The following is a 17,837-nucleotide window of genomic DNA, read 5'->3' as shown; positions in this document are numbered from 1 at the left end:
GTCCACTGGAAGCTGGGTGACAGATATGAGGAAGTTCATTTTACTCTGCTTTCATGAGGACTGGAACATTGCCAAAGGGGGAAAATGTTTTAATCTCAAGATGTGAATTATGAAACCAATGAACCTAACTGAATTTCAGATACACAATATAACCAAAGAGGGTCGGGGTGCTGAGACTAACTAAAGTCATTTGGAACACAGTATTTTGACTTTGCAGCCTTGATTGAAGTCAAAAAAGATACAGACAACAATGGAATATTGAGCAACTACAAGAAGGAGTGAAGCTGCGAGACACGCAGTGAGGTGAATGGATCCTGTCGACAGCATTTTGAGTGAAGTACGCCAGAAACAAAGGCAAACACTATAATGCCTCACCAATATGAACTAACTACAATGTGTAAACTCAGCATTGAACCTTAGAGCACAGCCTATCAGGGGAACACTTATTGTAATGGTCCCTAGATTGTAAGCTCTTACAGCAGTCACATCTATTCCTGAATTGTAATGGCTATCTCCAAACTCTGAGATGCTGATCCCTGTGTGTATCACCTGATCATTATCTGGAACACTGGGTATCTGTGTGACACCTGAAACTCAAAGCTAGAGCTCGAGAGATATGAATGTCAGTATTAGCGCATACAGCAACCATTTTTAAAAAAAGCTGAAAAAGAGCCCAGACTTCAATTAGAGATATGAATGAAGCAGATCTGGTTAAGACTAAGGCAAATGAGGCCAAAAGGTAAAGGTCCAAACTGTATTTTAAAACTTCAACTACCATGTGAGATCAAGGGAAGAAATGTTTATTTGGTTCAGGATCTATATTTCCTGAACAATATAACTTCTACAGTCAGTTTGTTCAGGTTAGTGTGAAATAGCGACACATCCCAAAGTAATTTGGGCAGAGAATAAAAACATATATGCAGGGCCCTCCTGAGGAGCTGGGGGGAAATTCAGAAGTGTTGGACTTCCTCAGCTGGATTGTTGCTGATATTCTCACAAACATTGAGGACTGACGGCTTGGTCCGAGCCCTCTATCATGGGACTTGCCCTTATGAAGTTCGTTACTGCAAAGGAGAGGCTAAACCTGCTTATAATTGTGCCTAAGAGCCTCCTCCCAAATACCTCTTTGTTGCTCAGATGTGGCCCTCTCTCTCTAGCTAAGGCAACCCAGCAGGTGAACTCACTGCCCTCCCCCCTACTTGGGACCTGACTCCAGGGGATGTAAATCTCCCTGGCAACGCAAGATGTGACTCCCCGGGATGAATCTGGACCCAGCATTGTGGGATCGAGAACATCTTCTTGACTAAAAGGGGAAAGCGAAATGAAACAAAGTAAAGTTTCACTGGCTGAGAGATTTCAAATGGAGTTGAGAGGTCACTCTGGTGGACATTCTTACGCACTATAGATAACCCTTTTTAGGTTTTAATGTATTGGAATAGATAGAAGTAAATACCTGTAACTATCAAACACCAACCTAGTAGCCTTGACTCCTGCTATACTCTTGTATAACAATGTAGCTTATAAGGGGTAACTGTGATTATGAAAACCTTGTAGATCACACTCCTGTTATCCAGTATATGGATGGATGAAGTAGAAAAATGGGGACAAAAATAAAATGAAAAAGAGGGTGGGGGGGATGATTTGGGTGTTCTTTTTTACTTTTATTTTTTATTCTTATTCTTTCTGGTGTAAGGAAAATGTTCAAAAAATTGGGGTGATGAATGCACAACTATGATGTTACTATGAACAGCTGATTGTACATCATGGATGATTGTATTGTATTTGAATATATCTCAATAAAACTGAATTAAATTTTTAAAAAATATACTCATCCTTCATGTGACCAGTTACTGCAAAATTTGGTCACCCTTCTTTTGGCACAATGTCTTTTACCTAGGAGTTAGTAAAAGATATTTGTTGAATTCAGTTGCTTTTTCCTAAGAGTTAGTAGAAGCCTTGGTAATTCACTAAAGTCCAGAAAATTAAAGAACTCTGAAAGGTAAAATGAAATGTTAGTCTTTTAGCCTCCCTGAAATGTTATCTGCCTTGCTCTGCTTTATTGGACCTTTGCCAATTAGGACTTTTGAGGCTATACCACCACGGTACCATTACTAAGGTAGTAAATGTACTAAATCCTAAATTGTTTGTTGCTGGTGGTGGTTTCATTGGTTGAGATTTTGAGTAAGTCCCTTGATCAAAATCTGTGTTATTGATTGTGACTCTATTTTGACACTGCAATTACTTAAAGAATCCTTAAAATCAGTTTTACAAAGGTGTTAATATACTATGGTATCTTCATTATTGCACTATACTTCAACACCATTTTAAAAAATTGGCCAGTTTTATGAAGAAAGTAACCAGCCATATGGAAATAATAGCATTGTGTCATGTTAGATTTTAAAAATTGAAATACAATTATGAATTCATAGTTAAGAATAAAAAATAAATGCATGTGCTATACAACAGTGTATGCCATAATGTGCTTCTGACAAAATGGAAACAATTACTAATAAATTAAGTTTTTTATGGGAAAAAAAAACAAGAAAACAAAAACAAAAAACATACAAAAAATACCAAACTTGCTAGAAGGTTTTTTCCACAGTGGTACGTGTTAGCAATTCTGTAACGACTTTAGTCATAATCTAGGGCTGACAAATAAGTAAATATATTTCACAGTGGCAGAGATTGGGGAGGGTGGAAGGAACCTTGTGGTGTTCAATGCAATTAGAAATAAAGTTGTGTGAACGCATGGTTGTTACACACAGAAAGAACTGTGTGTGCTCGGGCCGCTGAGGGGCCTGGGAGCAAAGACGTCCCAACAGTGAGGAACACGCAGGGTCCAGATCATGGATTCTCCACACCGTTCCTCACCAGGAGGAACCAGGGCTACATGGAGAAATGGCTGATTCTGGGGGTAGTACAGGGAAAGTACAAGACTGATCTGGAAACATCTTTTTGTGTCAGAAAGTAAGGTAGTGTTCCAATGATAGGACAGGTCAAACAATTTGTCCTAGCCAAATCTAGAACAATTTAAGCACCAAAAATGGCAGTAATGGATCATAAGCCACTGAATAAAATTAGAATGCACATCTAGACTAATATTTACATGGAGGAGAAAAAGCACTTATCTCAGAATGTGAATAAACGTAGAAGGAATGATGGGATTAGAAAATCATACTTGGCCACCATGGTAAGAATGGTTTTAGGCAAAAGGCATCAATAAATGTTGAAAGTAGTGGGTGAGACGGAACGATGGCAGAGTAGGGCACTCCAGGAAGCAGTCCCTCCACCAAAACAACTATTGAATTGACAAGAACTGTCTGAATCAACTGGCTTGAGATTCTGGCATCTAGGGGAACACTGTGCAGCACATAAGGAAGAAGCTGGTAAACTGTGGTAAATATTGATGAATTTCAGCCTCTGTGCAGCAGCTACCCCATTCCCCAAACACGTGGCAGCCAGCAGTGGGGACTTCAGCCCTGGCTCCTGGTGAAGCTTGCTGGTGCCAGGGTGGGCTATCAGGACCTAGTTCTTCAAGATCGTGTGTGTGTGTGTGTGTGTGTGTGTGTGTGTGTGTGACTGGATCACTCATCACTGCTTTTGATCAGCTACTTCAGATCACTGGGGGGGCTGACTCTGAGGGCAGCCAATGTTCCAACTCCCCTCAGGCAAAAGTGGCAGAGGAGTCTTAAAGAGGCAGAAACTTTCCCCCCACTTCTTTTCTGTTTTCACTGCCCATCTGGGAGCAAAAATGGTTTGGAAAAGTCACAAATTGAGAGCTCAGCCCTCCAGCCTGCAACAGCAGCAGCAGTGACAAGAAAAACACCTAACGATGCCAGAAGAGTGGAAGAACTTGATTTCCAGTTATAAAAACATAACTAGGAATGTCCAGTTTGCAACAAAAAATATGAAACACACAAAGAAACAGGAAAGTATGGCCCATTCTCAGGAAAAAAAAAAAATCTGTCAGAAGCCATTCCTGAGAAACTCATGTTGGAGCTATTAGTCAAAGACTTTAAATCAACTGTCCTAAATATGCTCAGTGAGCTAAAGGGGTCCATATACATGGAATAAGGGAAATTAGGAAATCATCTGAACAAAATAAAGAGAGGACACAAATAACTAAAATCAGATATGAAAGTGGGGACATTACCACTGACCTTACAGAAATAAAAAGGATGATACGAGGGTTCTATGAACAATTATATGCCAACAAATTAGATAACCTGGATGAAAGGGACGAATTCCTTGAAACAAACAAATTACCTAATCTGATGCAAGAAGAAATGGAAAATCTTGACATATAACAAGAGATTGAATCAATAACCAAAAACCTCCCAAGAAAGAGAAGTCCAGGACTGGATGGTTTCACTGCTGAATTCTACCAGGCATTGAAAGAAGACTTTATTTACACCAATCCTTCTGAAACTCTTCCAAAAAACAGCAGTGGAGGGACTACTTCCTAACTCATTCTATGAGGCCAGCATTACCCTGATACAAAGCCTGACAAAGACAGCACAAGAAAATTACAGACCAATAGGCCTTATAAATATAGATACAAAAATTCTCAACAAAATACTGGCAAACCAAGTACAATAATATATTAAAAGAACTATATACTACAACCAAGTGGGATTTATTCCAGGAGTGCAAAGATGGTTCAACATAGAAAAGCAATCAATTTAATACACCACATTAACAGATTGAAGAAGAAACCACACGAGCATCTCAACTGATGCAGAAAATGCATCTGACAAAATCTAAGATCCTTTCATGACTAAAATACTTGGAAAACCAGGAATAGAAGGGAACTTTCTCAACATGATAAAGGGAATTTATGAAAAAACCCACAGCAAATATCATCTTCAATGGTGAAAGACCTTAAGATCAGCAATAAGTCAAGGATGCCCTCTGTCACCACAGTTATTCAACATTGTGCTAGAAGTTCTAGCCAGAACAATCCCCAAGAGAAAGAGAGAAAAAGTTAGCCAGATTGTAAAGGAAGAAGTAAAATCATCCCTATTTGCAGAAGACATGATCCTACATATAGGAAATCCAGAAGAACCACAAAATAAGCAACTAGAACTATAAATGAATTCAGCAAAAATGCAATTGGCTTTCTATACATCAGTAATGCACAATATGAAAAGGAAATCAAGAACATGATTCCATTTACAATAGCATCTAAAAGAAAAATACCTAAGAATAAATGTAACCAAGGAGTATAAAAACTTTACACTGAAAACAACAAAACATTGCTGAAAAAAATTACAACCTAAACAAATGGAAAGACATACCATGTCCATGGACTGAAAAACAGTATTGTTAAGATGTCAATACTGCTTAAAGAAATCTACAAATCCAATGCAATCCTATCAAAATTCTAGCTGTCTTATTTTTCAGAAATGGAAAAGCTGTTCCTCAAATTCTTATGGAATTGCAAGGGCACCAAGTAGCCACAACAATCTTGAAAAAGAAGAACAAAGTTGGAGGACTCACTCTTTCCAATTCCAATACTTACCACAAAGCTACAGTAATTAAAGCAGGATGGTACTGGCATATAGAGCAATAGAATATACTTGGTAGTCCAGAGATAAATCCACTCATCTATGGTGATTTTCAACAGAAGTGCCAAGTCCATTCAATGGGGGAAAAACAGTCTCATTGACAAATGGTGCTGAACAGCTGGAAATCCACTCGCAAAAGAATGAATGTGGACACGTACCTTTCATATACAAAAATTAATTCAACGCATATCAGTGACCTAAATAAAAGAGCTAATACTATAAAACTCTTACAAGAAAACACAAGGAAATATCTTTAGGACCTGGAAGTAGGCAATGGATTTTTAGATTTTATACCCAAAGTACACACAACAAAAGAAAAAATAGATAAAATGGACTTCATCAAAATTAACAACTTATTTATATCAAAGGACATTATCAAGAAAGTATAAAGACAACTTACAGAATGGGAGAAAATATCTGGAAATAATATATCTTCTAACGGATACATCTGATAAGGGTTTAATATCCAGAAGATAAAAAGAACTCCTACAACTTTAAAACAATAAGACAAGCAACCCAATTTAAAAATGGGCCAAGGCTTTGAATAGACATTTCTCCAAAGAAGATATTCAAATGGCCAGTAGTATATGAAAAGATGCTCAACATAATCAGCTATCAGAAAAATGCAAATGAAAACTATGAGTTACCACTTCACACTCATTTGAAAAAAACAAAAACAAAATAAGTGTTGGCAAGAACGTGGAGAAATAGGAATCTTTGATGTTGTTGTTGGGAATATAAAACTGGCAGTTCCTCCAAACATTAAACACAGAATTACCATATGACCTGCCAATTCCACTCCCAGGTATGTACCCAAAACTGAAAACAGAGACTCAGGCAGATACCTGAGCACCAAAGTTCATCACAGGATTATTCACAATCTCCAAAAGGTAGAAGTAACCCAAGTGTCCCTCAGTAGATGAAAGGATAAGCGAAATGTGGTCTGTCCATGCGATGGAATATTACTCACCCATCAAAAGTGAAATGCTGCTACATGTCACAACATAGACAAAACTCAAGAATATCATGTTGAGTGAAATAAGCCAGATGCGATAGGACAATTAGTGTATGATTTCTCTTACATGAAATACTTAAAATAATCAAATTCATAGAGAAAGAAAGCAGAATAGTGGTGAACAAGGGTGGCAGGAGGGGGAATGGGGCGTTTTTGTTTGGGACGATGAAAATAGTCTGGAAACTAATAGTGGTGAAAGTTACACAGCACTGCCCACGTACTTACTGTCAAAGAACTGTCACCTTAAAATGGTTACGATGATTTTTAGGTTATGTACATTTTACAATTAAAAATGAAGTGTTTTTAAAATAATTTAAAAAAAAAAACACTACAGGGTGAACATCTGATGAGAAACCAGGTATTTATCAAAGTATGTCCATACAAGATCCTTACGTATAAAGGGGAAATAGTCACTTTACAGTGGAGAAACCGGATAGGCACCACCTTAACCAAGGGACGAAGGTGAACTTCACCAGTAAGGGGATAATCGTCACCACGTGCCTCTTGAAAGGATGCACTGAGGATAGATACATCACCTCCTGCAGTTCCCACCCCAAAATGCATAATTTGCATGACCACAAGGGAACACCAGGCAACAAACATTATGCAAATTAACTGCCCTGTAAGTTTCAAACCTAACAACAGAACACGACACCTGAGCCTGCACTGAGCAGTGAGCCAAAAAAAAAAAATTTTTTTTTTTTGTATACAGAATACAGGACCATTAAAACTTGATTGTCGAGAAAAGCATTGTTTCATCACATCTACAACATTCTCAAATAGCTCAGGGAAAAAATATATATGGAGGAGGGAGAGAATAAAGTGAATGTGGTAAAATGTTACAGGGAATCTGGGGGAAGGGCATGTAAGAATTCTTTGTACTCAAAACTAACATTTACAAAAAAGTTGCACAGGTAAGAGTCGCCAAATACCACGCACTGTTTCCCTTCTTAACATCTAGTGTGGTACATCTGTCCCAGTTAATGAACCAATGTTGCTATGTCATCATTAACTAAAAGTCTACCTTATTCAGACTTTCTTACCTCTACTAATGTCTGTTCCATCCAAGATCCCACCCAGGATGACGAGGCACACTGAGTCACGCTGTCTCCTCAGGCTCCCCTAGGCTGTGACGGCTTCTCAGGCCTTGTTCAACCTTGACCTTGACAGTTTACGTACTGGTCAGGGATTTTGTAGACTGTCCCTCAGTTGTGACTCATCCAGTTTCGTCTTGAGTATACTGGGATTGTGTGTTGTGGGGAGGAGGGCCGCAGGAGAAAGAGCCATTCTCAACGCAGCCTGTCCAGGGCACCCACTGCCCACACGACCACCTGGCTGAGGTCTGACTGTCAGGTTGCCCCACCAAAGGTTATAACCCCCTTCCCATTCTGCACTCTCAACCTAAACACCTAGAGGAGGGTATGCTCCCCCTCTTTAAGGGCAGAGTTATCTACATAAATTATTTAGAATTCTGAGTGAGAGATGTCTAGTCTCCCATTTATTTATATCAGTATTCGACTTTGGGTATAATCCAAAACTACATTATATATTTTGTTGCTTTGGCCGCTGGGAGCTCTTCAGTTGGCTCCTGGGTCCCTGGGACATGCCCCCGTCAGCGTGGGATTGGGATTTTAAAGTACCTCCTTAGTGCCCCAGTCCTAGAGTCATCTTTGTGCTATTTTTGAAAGCAAGTTTTTGGCAAGCATGCAATTATTTCAAAACTAAAAAGCAGAAAATATATGAATCCCTGTGCTTTTGGGGAAAGCTATCTGACATGTATAAAATAAAAAAAAATAAAAGCACAAGCACAGTAAAGATGGGCCATTAAAAAGGTTTATTGCAACATTGTTGGAAGCAGCAAAAAAACAAAAAAACAAACAAAAAAAAACCTGGAAACCAAGTAAATCCCTGTTGTCCACAGGGGGAGGCTGAATCGGCTGAGGCGCAGCCACCCCTGGAACCTGGTGCAGCAACAGGGAAGTGTGAGTTTGCAACAGAGATGTTCCTCCAAATGCAGAAAAGTAGCTAAAAAAGGATCCTATTTTTACCAATGACCCAATGTGCCCTACGAACGTACACACGCTGGCAGGAGCGTGAGGAAGGGAGGGGAGGATTAGCCCTGGAGGGCGCGGGTAGTGGTGCCTTTAAGTATTGACTGGGGGAGAGGGTTACGCAAAATCGGAGACACCCTATCTGCAGAGATGTAAGTGGGTGTGTGTGTAACTTTTACTTTCTTCCTTACACTTTTCTGCACCACAGGTGTTCTTTTTTACAAAAAGTTAAAAAAAAAATTTAAAACACACACTTGAAAAGACTGCTAGATCTACTCGAGATTTAATTTCTTTTGATTGGTAACATTTATTTTATTAAAAACTCTTCAATCTAAAACTCCCTCTTTGGAAAAAGTTCTTCCCCAGAAATAAGCAGCAGCAGTACACCACGGACATGTTGAGGGGGGCTTCTGAGAGAAGCAGGTGGGTAAACTGTGCCCCCCATCGCCATACCGTGGACTATCAGGCAACTCTGAAAAGAATGGGGTGGGCTGGGACGTACCCACCAGGGATCTGAGACCTCGTAATGTGGAAAACCTGTTACCATTGGCTGCCTTTGGGGGCTGGAACTGAGGAAGGGAAGAGGCTTTTCTTTATAGACTCCTCTGCTGTTTAACTTGTTGGGACCACCAGAGCATATTCTTGTAATTAAAAAATAATAATAAGTCCACATGAAGTTATAAAACACAACAAAAAGACTAAGAACTACCAGGAATCTTAGCTGGGGCTAATGCAGGTTTCTGTAAATCAGACCTGATTTTCCCATCATCCCCACTTAGAGTCTCCAAGCCGCCTCGCGTGTGAAGCCCCAACACCTTCTGGCAAGATGTGGAAGTAAGGTCATCGGAGCCGGGCTCTGCACAGCAGCCGCCCGCAGAGCTGTGAGCGACCACAAACCCCAGAACGCACGGTGGATTGTGGTGGAACTGGGGACCTCGAGCTTCCTGGTTCAGCATAAACGGGGGGAGGGGGTACGGCAGGCAGGGCCCACTCCAGCACTCAATGGCCGCAAGCAAGGAGCCCATCTCCTCTCACCCCCACTTCCAGGGCGCTGACACTTCACCCACCCTCCTTCAGAGCCACCCAGACTTCCCATCCTGTCCCTTCACCCCATCCCTTTTGATCTAAGCCGTTTCTGGGGGCCAGGAATGCTCTCTGTCCACCCCGTTGCCCCCCCAGGGAGCCCCCACGATGCCACCCCGTCCCCCCGGGTCCTGCCCTCCCTCCCATTCCAGCTCAGGCTTGAACACAACCCCCTCCCCCAAGCTGGCCAAGTCCAGGGACCCACCTAGTTCCTCCTCACCCACCCGCACACCTCCGCTCGGCCTGGCCCACCTGCCTGCCCGCCTCTGGGCACGAGAGGGCCCTCTGAACAAGGCCGACGGGCCAGGAGGCAGCTGGCACCCAGGGCTGGGCGCCACAAGCGAGGGGCCAGGGTGCTGGGCCAGCCCAAGTGCAGGCCAGGCCCTGGTGTGACACAAGTGTCTTTATTGCTTGTACCGTAAAAATACAAGTATCAGGGAGAGACCAGTGGGGATGGGGGAGAATTGTCAGATCAACAACATACACACACAAAAAGGAAAAAAGACCCCCCACCCCACCCCACCCAACCAATCCCCACCCCATCCCATCCCACAACGCCCTTCTGTGAACTGCCTAGTATACAAGGTGGGGTGGAAGGCTCCAAACCATAAAACTAAACGCCAACCCCTGGAGACGCTGGGTGGGTGGGTGCGGTGGGGTGGGGGGTGGATCCCAGGCATGGCTCCTCCCACTAAGCCAGCACCCCTCCCCCCACAGGATGAAATGCCTGAGCCGGGGATGGGGACCCAAGCCCGCACGCACCACGCATGCACACACACACACACTTGAGGGCACACACGCACACACGCACACACACCCACAAACACCTCTGTGCATCTGCGTCCCAGGCACACAGAGACGCCCACCGACAGTCTGAGGCATGCACACCTGTGCCCACAGCACTGACATGCACTCGTGCTCACCTTAAGGCTGCAGAACAGGGGGCCTGGAGAGATGGGAGGGGGTGGCCTGGGAGCCTCCCTTCTCAGAGGCCCCCCCCACCCGAACGCGTACCAGGGGACCCGACTCAAGTCCGCAGGGCCCAATACTGTCTCGGTGCAATGTGTAACAGCCGAGCTGGCGGCCTCCGCCCTGGGCAGAGGAAAGGGGCCATCCCGGCCCCTCCGACAGGGCCATGCCCAGGCCCAGGGTCCAACGGGGGGAAGGCCAGCTGCAGGAAGGACTGGTAAGGCACAGGGCTGGGGCAGCGGGGGGCCTGGCCCCCAAATGTTCCTCCTGCCTCATCCCCGGGGTCGGGAGAGCAGCATGGGGGTGGGGAAGGGAGGCAGGGCCGGGAGGCAGCGCCGACACCCCCCGGGGCCCCTCCTGCTTCCCCTCAGGGCAGATCCAAGGCCCTGGCTAGGGACCCTTAAAACCCCTGACCCCACCGCTTCCAGAGGAACCCCGCCTGTCCCTGGACATTATTGCTTTTCTGCCCCCATGGGGGGAAGGGGGCTGGACTGCCCCATGCCAGGCCGTTCCAGCCCGAGACCCAGGGCCCGTCCGCCAGGCGTCCACGGGGGCAGCAGCGAGGGCGGAAGTTCAGGCAGACTCTGAGGCTCCTTGCTTCGCCCCTCCTTGGGGCTTGTGCTGATTAAAAATCTGAATCTTCCCAACCCCCAAGGCCCAGTCCTGGGGCAGGAAGTGGAAAGTCTCCCAAATATTACTCTGGGAATGAAGGCTTGAGGGGTAGGACCAGGCGCTCCCTGGGAGCAAGGGCCGCAGGGACCCCGGAGCTGGGGAGAGGGCTGCGGAGGGGAGGGACAGGGATACAAACAAAGAAGGCAAAATGAAAAGCTGAAGCCACCCGGCAGGGATGGCAGCCGTGCGTGCGTCCTGAAGCGGCCGTTGGCGGCGGGGGCTGCTCACTCGCGGATGCTGGCCGAGTAGGAGAACTGGGGGAAGTGGGTCCGCTGGTCCACGTCTAGGGAGCCCAGGCTGTCATCTGTGCAGGTCGGGGTGGGGCTGGATTGGGGCACTGGCCTTCAGAAGGCCAGGGACATCCCGCCCGGGCTCACTGGGGGGGACCACTGCAGGCCAACCACTGGAAGGTCCGCAGGAGACCAGAGTGGCAAGAACCCGCTGGTGGGGGCTGTCCTCCTGAATGGGACAGGGAACGCTCTGGAACTTCCTTCTGACTAGGCCCCCACCAGAGTCACAGCCCCGCTCCCCAAGCCAGAGCCCTGAGTGGCCTTGTCTTGGCTCTTCCTGCCCTGAGCATCCTGAGTGCCCTGCCCCAGGCACCCCCTTCCCAACATCCCCTGCTCCAGCCCAGGCTGCCACTCTTGCTCTCTCCAACTCACCCTCCACATGACCCCCAGGGAGAGGGTGAGGCAGTTTCTAAAGCTCTGATGCATTTCTGTCCCTCCTCTGCACAAAAAACCCTTCCCTAGCTCCCCAGTCCCCCCAGCAACAGACCCCACTTCTCCCAGTGGCCCCCAAGGTCCTCTGGCCCTGATGCCCCCCTTCCTCTCCCCTCTCCAGCCACCCATTTCTGGGCATCCCACGTGCCAATCCCTCTGCCAGAAACACGTCTCAACTGGTGCGTCTCCTCCCCCAGGAAGCCCTCCCTGACCCCAGGCTGGGCCAGGCCTTTCCCAGCTCTGACGCTGCCCACCTCTGGGCCTGGGACATGGCGAGAACGTGAACCGCTGAAGAATCAATGAACCAATCCAGCCCCAAAGACCCAGGCAATTTAGGAGAACTATGAATCTGGCAGCTCAGAGAGGACAACCCCCCGAGCTATTGCACACCCAGACCTCTCCCGAGCCAGGGCCTCTGGGCATCCCGCTGGCCCTGTGCCCAGATGCGAAAGTGGACGGACAGCACCAGGCCCTGTGAGCAGTCACAGAATGGGGTGGCCTGACAGCTTCCTTCCCGGGGGGCTGGGCTCCTCCACCACCCACCCAGGCCCTGGAGAAAGGGCTCCACACTCACAGTGGTCCGGGGGGGTGATCGTGATGGACTGGGCGGTGAACTCGTCGTCGAAGTACCTGGTATCGATTTCGGATGTGACCTGAGGTTTGAACGGCGGCAGGAGCTACGGAGGACAGGAGCCCAGGCTCAGGGACCCGAGGAGGGGAGGCCTTGGCCAAGCTCGCCCAGGAGCCAGCCAGACCCCTGGCCAGCTCCTGTTCGGGGAGGTGGGCGCAGGACTCACCTTCTTCTGGACCACATCCTGCCAGTTGATGCTGAGGAAGAACCTGTGCTCCATCACCTCCTTGGCGTCGCTGGGCCCCCCGCCGAGCCTGGTCAGAGAGGGCCATCAGCGCCCGCCTCCCCGGGCCGCCGGGTTCTGGGAGACGGGCATTCAGTGCAGGCCCGAGCCTGCAGCTTGGGGCCCTGAACAGCCTTGAAAGTTTTTGTCCTGGCCACAAACCACCTCACAAATGAGGAAACTGAGGCTCAGGGAGGGGAGCGCACGGGCCCAGGGTCAGAGGCAGGGAGACAGCAGCCCGGACGTGTGGCCTCCCAGCCGGCCCTCACCATGTGAGTCCAGAGCGGCCTGAGGCCGGGTTCCCATCCCAGCTCTGCCACGGGCAGCTCGTGAACCTAGGCCAGGGCTGCCGCTCCTCAGTGACCCACCATAAAGCCCGTGCCTGGAGGGTGCCGAGGCCGGGGCTGGCCCCGAGGAAGCTGTGGGTCACCGGGGGCCACGTGAGGAGGACGTGCACCAGTCACGCTGCGAGGGAAGGCACGCGCACCCTGGGGAGGCCGTCTCCCCTCCAGGCCGGGGAGATGGTGGCACTGCAGGCGGCCCAGGGCGGGGTGGGGAGACGCCGGCCCTCACCTCTGCTTGGGGTCCTTCTTAAGCAGCCCAGCGAGTAGGGACTTGGCCTCGGGGCTGAGCGTGCGTGGGAAGCGGATCTCCTCCATGAGGATGAGCTCGAAGAGGCGCTCGTGGTCCTGGTTGTAGAAGGGCAGGCGGCCGCACATCATCTCGTACATGACCACGCCCAGCCCCCACCAGTCCACGGCCCGCCCGTAGTCGTTGTCCTCCAGCACCTGGGGAGGGGGGCAGTGAGCGGGACCCTGCGGAGGTGTGGCCCTGCCTGGGGGGCTCCCGGGGCTCACAGCCCTGCCCTCAGAGAGTGAGGCGCAGAGAAGATGTGCAGCCCTGGCCTCCCCGCACCCCCGGCCCCCAGCCCAGACACCTCGGGCGCCAGGTACTCCGGGGTCCCACAGAAGGTTTTCATGGTGGCCCCGTCGCTGATGCCCTCTTTGCACAAGCCAAAGTCTGTGATCTTGATGTGACCATCTTTGTCCAGCATGAGGTTTTCCAGCTGCAGGAAGTCAACACATCAGGGGCACATCCTCCTGGGGTTTCCTGCCAGCCCCTGAACCCCTCCGAGAGGGCCTGTGGCCCAGAGGCTCCCGGGCACCAGCCCCTCCGTGCCAGCGTGAGGTTCAGGCCTCACACTCTCCAAGGCTCGGGGTGGGTTGTGGTTTCCTAACTTCAGATATCAAGGACACTTCTTTCTTTTATGTTTTCTAAACTTTTTTTTTTAAATTCTGAAACATTCACTAGGAAAGAGCATAAAACATAATACACAAGTAGACAATTCAATGAAAACCTATTAAGTGGGCTCTATGTAACCTCCACCCAGGTCAAGGAAAGATGTACAATATCAGCCCCCGGAAACGCCCCTGTCCCTTCCCGGTTATTATTATCCCCTCCACCCCCAAGAAGTCAGGTTCACTTCCCTGTTTTTCTTTGTCGTGACCCCCTAGGCATATGCCCATAACCCAGATCCATCTGGTCGGCTCGGGCTCGGGCTCCTTACACTCAGCACCGTGAGAGGCACCCCGCCGCGTGAGGCTGTAGTCTGCGCCTCTCACCTGCTACGTGGAAGGCCACCGTGTGACTATGTCACGACTCACTTTCTCTCTCCTGTCCCTGGATGCCTGGGCCCTCCTGAATGGGGAGGCCGGGAGCAGGTGTGGACACATTTTCTGGGGAACACGTGCTGCTGTGCGTGCAGCGGGGACAGAATCGGCGGGTCCGGGGTGTGCATGTTCCACCTTGGTGGACGGTGCCAAACTCCACCTTCTCAAGTGGGGGTTCTCATCAGCACCCCACCAGCCCGCAGGAGTGCCCACAAGAGCCTCGGGAAGGAGCTGCCCAGGGTTGCTCAGGACAGGGCAGAGGGTCGGAGGCTGGCAGTGGGCATTGCTGAGCCTCCCTGGTGCAGGCCCCGCGTTCGTGCCCCGGACCTCGCCCTCCCAGCAGCAGGGCCGCGGCAGCCGGGCGCTCACCTTGATGTCACGGTACACCACGTCCCGCGAGTGCAAGTACTCCAGGGCTGAGACGATCTCTGCGCCGTAAAACCGGGCCCGCTCCTCCGTGAAGACGCGCTCCCGCGACAGGTGGAAGAACAGCTGCCGGAGGAGGGGCGCGGCGTGGGGGTCAGATCCCCACCCCAGTGAGGAACGGTCGGGGCTCTGCCCGCCAGCCCACTCCCCTGCCCGCACCCTCCCCGCTCAGCGACACGGTGACACCTGCTCCAGGAACCAGGGGAGGGACGGTGAGCAGGGCAGAGCTCACGTGAGTAAAAAAATAAAACAGCCAGGGGATAAAGAGTGAGGGACAGTCAGAAGGGGCCAGTGGCAGAGTAAGGGGACAAGTGAATGACAGACCGACAGCAAGCACAGAGGACCACGAAAGCATAAGCTGCTGGTAAGTCAAATCCAGTCAGGCAAATCAAGCAAACACCACAGTCCAGCGGACTCCACCTGACAGCATGGAGAGGAGGGTGTGGGAGACAGGGAGGGAGAGGCAGGAGGTGGGTGAGCGCGAGCAGCTCAGTGCCAAGGAGCGAGGACTCGCGTGCAGCAGGAGGCCCCGGGCAAGAGAGGCCAAAAGACCCTCAGATGCTTTCTCTGGGGCCGTGGAGAGCACCCTGTGCGCCCAGCCAGACACCCCACCACACCTCTGGACCTGAGCTGGATCCTGCCTACCAACTTCCAAGTTGTGGGAACATGGGCAAGACACTTAAACTCTCTGAGCCTCAGTTTCCCCACCTGCAAAATGGAGATCGTGATGCCTGCCTCAAGGGAGTGGGGGGGGAGGGCAGAGTGAGACGACCTTCAGCAGGTCTGTGCTGCCTCTGCCCCTCCCGCACCCCCTCCATGTCCCACACGCCCCTCTCTGCCTCTCGCACGCTCAGGAAGGAGACACTCCAGAGCAAGGCTGGGGCAGCAGCGGCTCACCTCCCCGCCGTTGGCGTACTCCATCACGAAGCACAGGCGGTCGTGGGTCTGGAAGGCGTACTTCAGCGCCTGTGGGGAAAGGAAGCAGCGGGAGGAAGCGGGAAGGGGAGGCTCGGCCATGCCCCGGGAGGCTGGTACACATTCCCCAAGCAGGGGCACTGCTGATTCTGCGGGCCCTTGGGGGTCAGGCACAGGGGGTTCAAATCCCAGCTTCGTCTCTGCAGAATATAAGTGAACCCAGGCCCTGAGGACAGACAAAGGCTTTCTGTACTGCACCAGCTCATCTTCTGCTTTCAACATAAGCCTCTGAGAGGAACGGCCAGGGGAGCAATCAAGCTCTGAGTGACCAGAAGCTGTTTTATATCTCTCTTCTGCCAACTCGTTTTAACAATAAATTATGTTAAACTTACACACACACACACATACAGAGTGATGTATGGTGGCTAGGAGGGGACAAGAGCTTGGGAATTTACCCCAAAGACAGAATGTGCAAGCTGTCGGCCAACAAACAGCAGTTCTCAAACTGTGCTCTCCGAAGCCCACAGAGAGCTCCTCGGGAACCCCTCAGGTGACCCCTCTGTTCAAAACCACTCTTCTGTTATCTGCCTTCTACCCCACGGTACCTTCTGAGATTTCATTTGAACAAGGACCATGCCTCAACAGGAAACCTGGAGAGCAACTGAGCTAAAGAAAAAACCCATATGCCATCCTCAAGCTGGTCCATTTAACTGATGGCCGCTGGCCTTGATGGAGATCAAAGAGGTGGCTACTCGGCCTGAGTGACAGGCAGCACAGTGGTAACACATCTGCTTTCGAGGACCACACTTAAAAAACAAACCCAGAAAAATAATGTTTCCACTTGACCAGCTGTGCTCAGCGCCCCTGTCCCGTCAGGACAGCTGCCACGCTCTATTGGGGCCATTTTCTAATGTGACGTCGTCCATCGGCTGAGGTGCTTCCCGGGAGCCATGGTCTGTGAAGAAGCTGCTGCCCTGGGCTCTTGGTTCAGCAACCTGGGGTGCCCCCGCCCACCTGGCCCCCACCAAGTCTGTGCTTCACAGTGGCGGGCTTCCGGCTCCCTCCCTGAGCTCTGACCAGAACGGCTGGGCCAGGCCCTGCCCAAGGAGGGAGGGCGACTCACGGTGAGGAAGGGGTGCCTGGTGTTCTGGAGGACCCGGCTCTCAGTGACTGTGTGGGCAACTTCATCCTGCAGACAGACAGCCAGATGAGGGGCTGCCAGCCCACCAGGCCGGCCCCACCCCCAGGGTAAAACGGGGAAGCAGGGGTGACTGCAGTTCCTGGGATGAGAACCCCACCAGTCACAAGTCCCACTTAAATAACAGACCCAGATGTGACCACCGGGGTCTCCCCCCACCACAAGGTGCAGAGTGGTGGGACCAGGCTGCCGCCACCTGGACCCACAAGCCAATCTTCACATCACTCCAAGGGGCACAAAGAGACGTCACGAGATGCCTGAGGTGATGCCACAGGCAGAAATAAAGAAACCCTTGATTTCATTATGTTTTTCTTTTTAAAACTGTATATTTGATCGAAATTTTCCAATACAAAAAAAACTGAAAAAAAAAAAAAATTGAAAACAAATCTGTAAAACCAAAAGAGAAAAAAATTTTAAAGGAAAAAGAAAGAAGCAATTCCACGCCCAGCCCGGCCCTCACACTGGGCCCCTGAGCGAAGCCCCCACCCTCCCACAGGCCCGCGGGCATCTCAAGGGACCTTTTAGTCCCTGAAGCACCTGCCGGGCAAGGCCACCCCCTCCCCAGGCTGCCCGGAGCGTTGGGTGCTCCTCTGGTCCTCTGGCAGCCCTTCTCAGAATGGGTGCGGTGGGGGTAGGGGGCAAGGTGACAGCACAGGCTTTGTTGGGGGGAGACCTGGGTGGCAGGAGGCACAGGT

General features: G+C 49.8%; 1 protein-coding gene across 4 annotated transcripts in view; it reads right to left on the bottom strand.

Annotated features, from left to right (window-relative positions):
- Nucleotides 1-9,886: 9,886 nt before the first annotated feature.
- The window catches only part of AKT2 (AKT serine/threonine kinase 2), a 44,528-nt gene continuing 36,577 nt past the window's right edge, over nucleotides 9,887-17,837 (bottom strand). For 2 of the 4 annotated variants that reach the window (XM_037819255.1, XM_037819259.1), the window contains 8 exons: nucleotides 17,068-17,133; nucleotides 15,927-15,995; nucleotides 14,973-15,095; nucleotides 13,871-13,999; nucleotides 13,507-13,721; nucleotides 12,877-12,964; nucleotides 12,654-12,756; nucleotides 9,888-11,661 (listed from right to left, as the gene is read on the bottom strand). In XM_037819255.1, the coding sequence (XP_037675183.1) occupies nucleotides 11,582-11,661; nucleotides 12,654-12,756; nucleotides 12,877-12,964; nucleotides 13,507-13,721; nucleotides 13,871-13,999; nucleotides 14,973-15,095; nucleotides 15,927-15,995; nucleotides 17,068-17,133 (873 nt within the window). In that variant the 3' untranslated portion in view covers nucleotides 9,888-11,581. Of the gene's footprint in view, nucleotides 11,662-12,653; nucleotides 12,757-12,876; nucleotides 12,965-13,506; nucleotides 13,722-13,870; nucleotides 14,000-14,972; nucleotides 15,096-15,926; nucleotides 15,996-17,067; nucleotides 17,134-17,837 lie in introns of all 4 variants that reach the window. The other 2 variants (XM_037819256.1, XM_037819258.1) reach the window with 2 other exon arrangements.

The sequence above is a fragment of the Choloepus didactylus genome, chromosome 27, assembly GCF_015220235.1.
Source record: "Choloepus didactylus isolate mChoDid1 chromosome 27, mChoDid1.pri, whole genome shotgun sequence".
In the NCBI taxonomy this organism is placed as follows: domain Eukaryota; kingdom Metazoa; phylum Chordata; class Mammalia; order Pilosa; family Megalonychidae; genus Choloepus; species Choloepus didactylus.
Note: the sequence above shows the minus strand (reverse complement) of the source record. Positions and strands in the feature narration are given on the sequence as shown.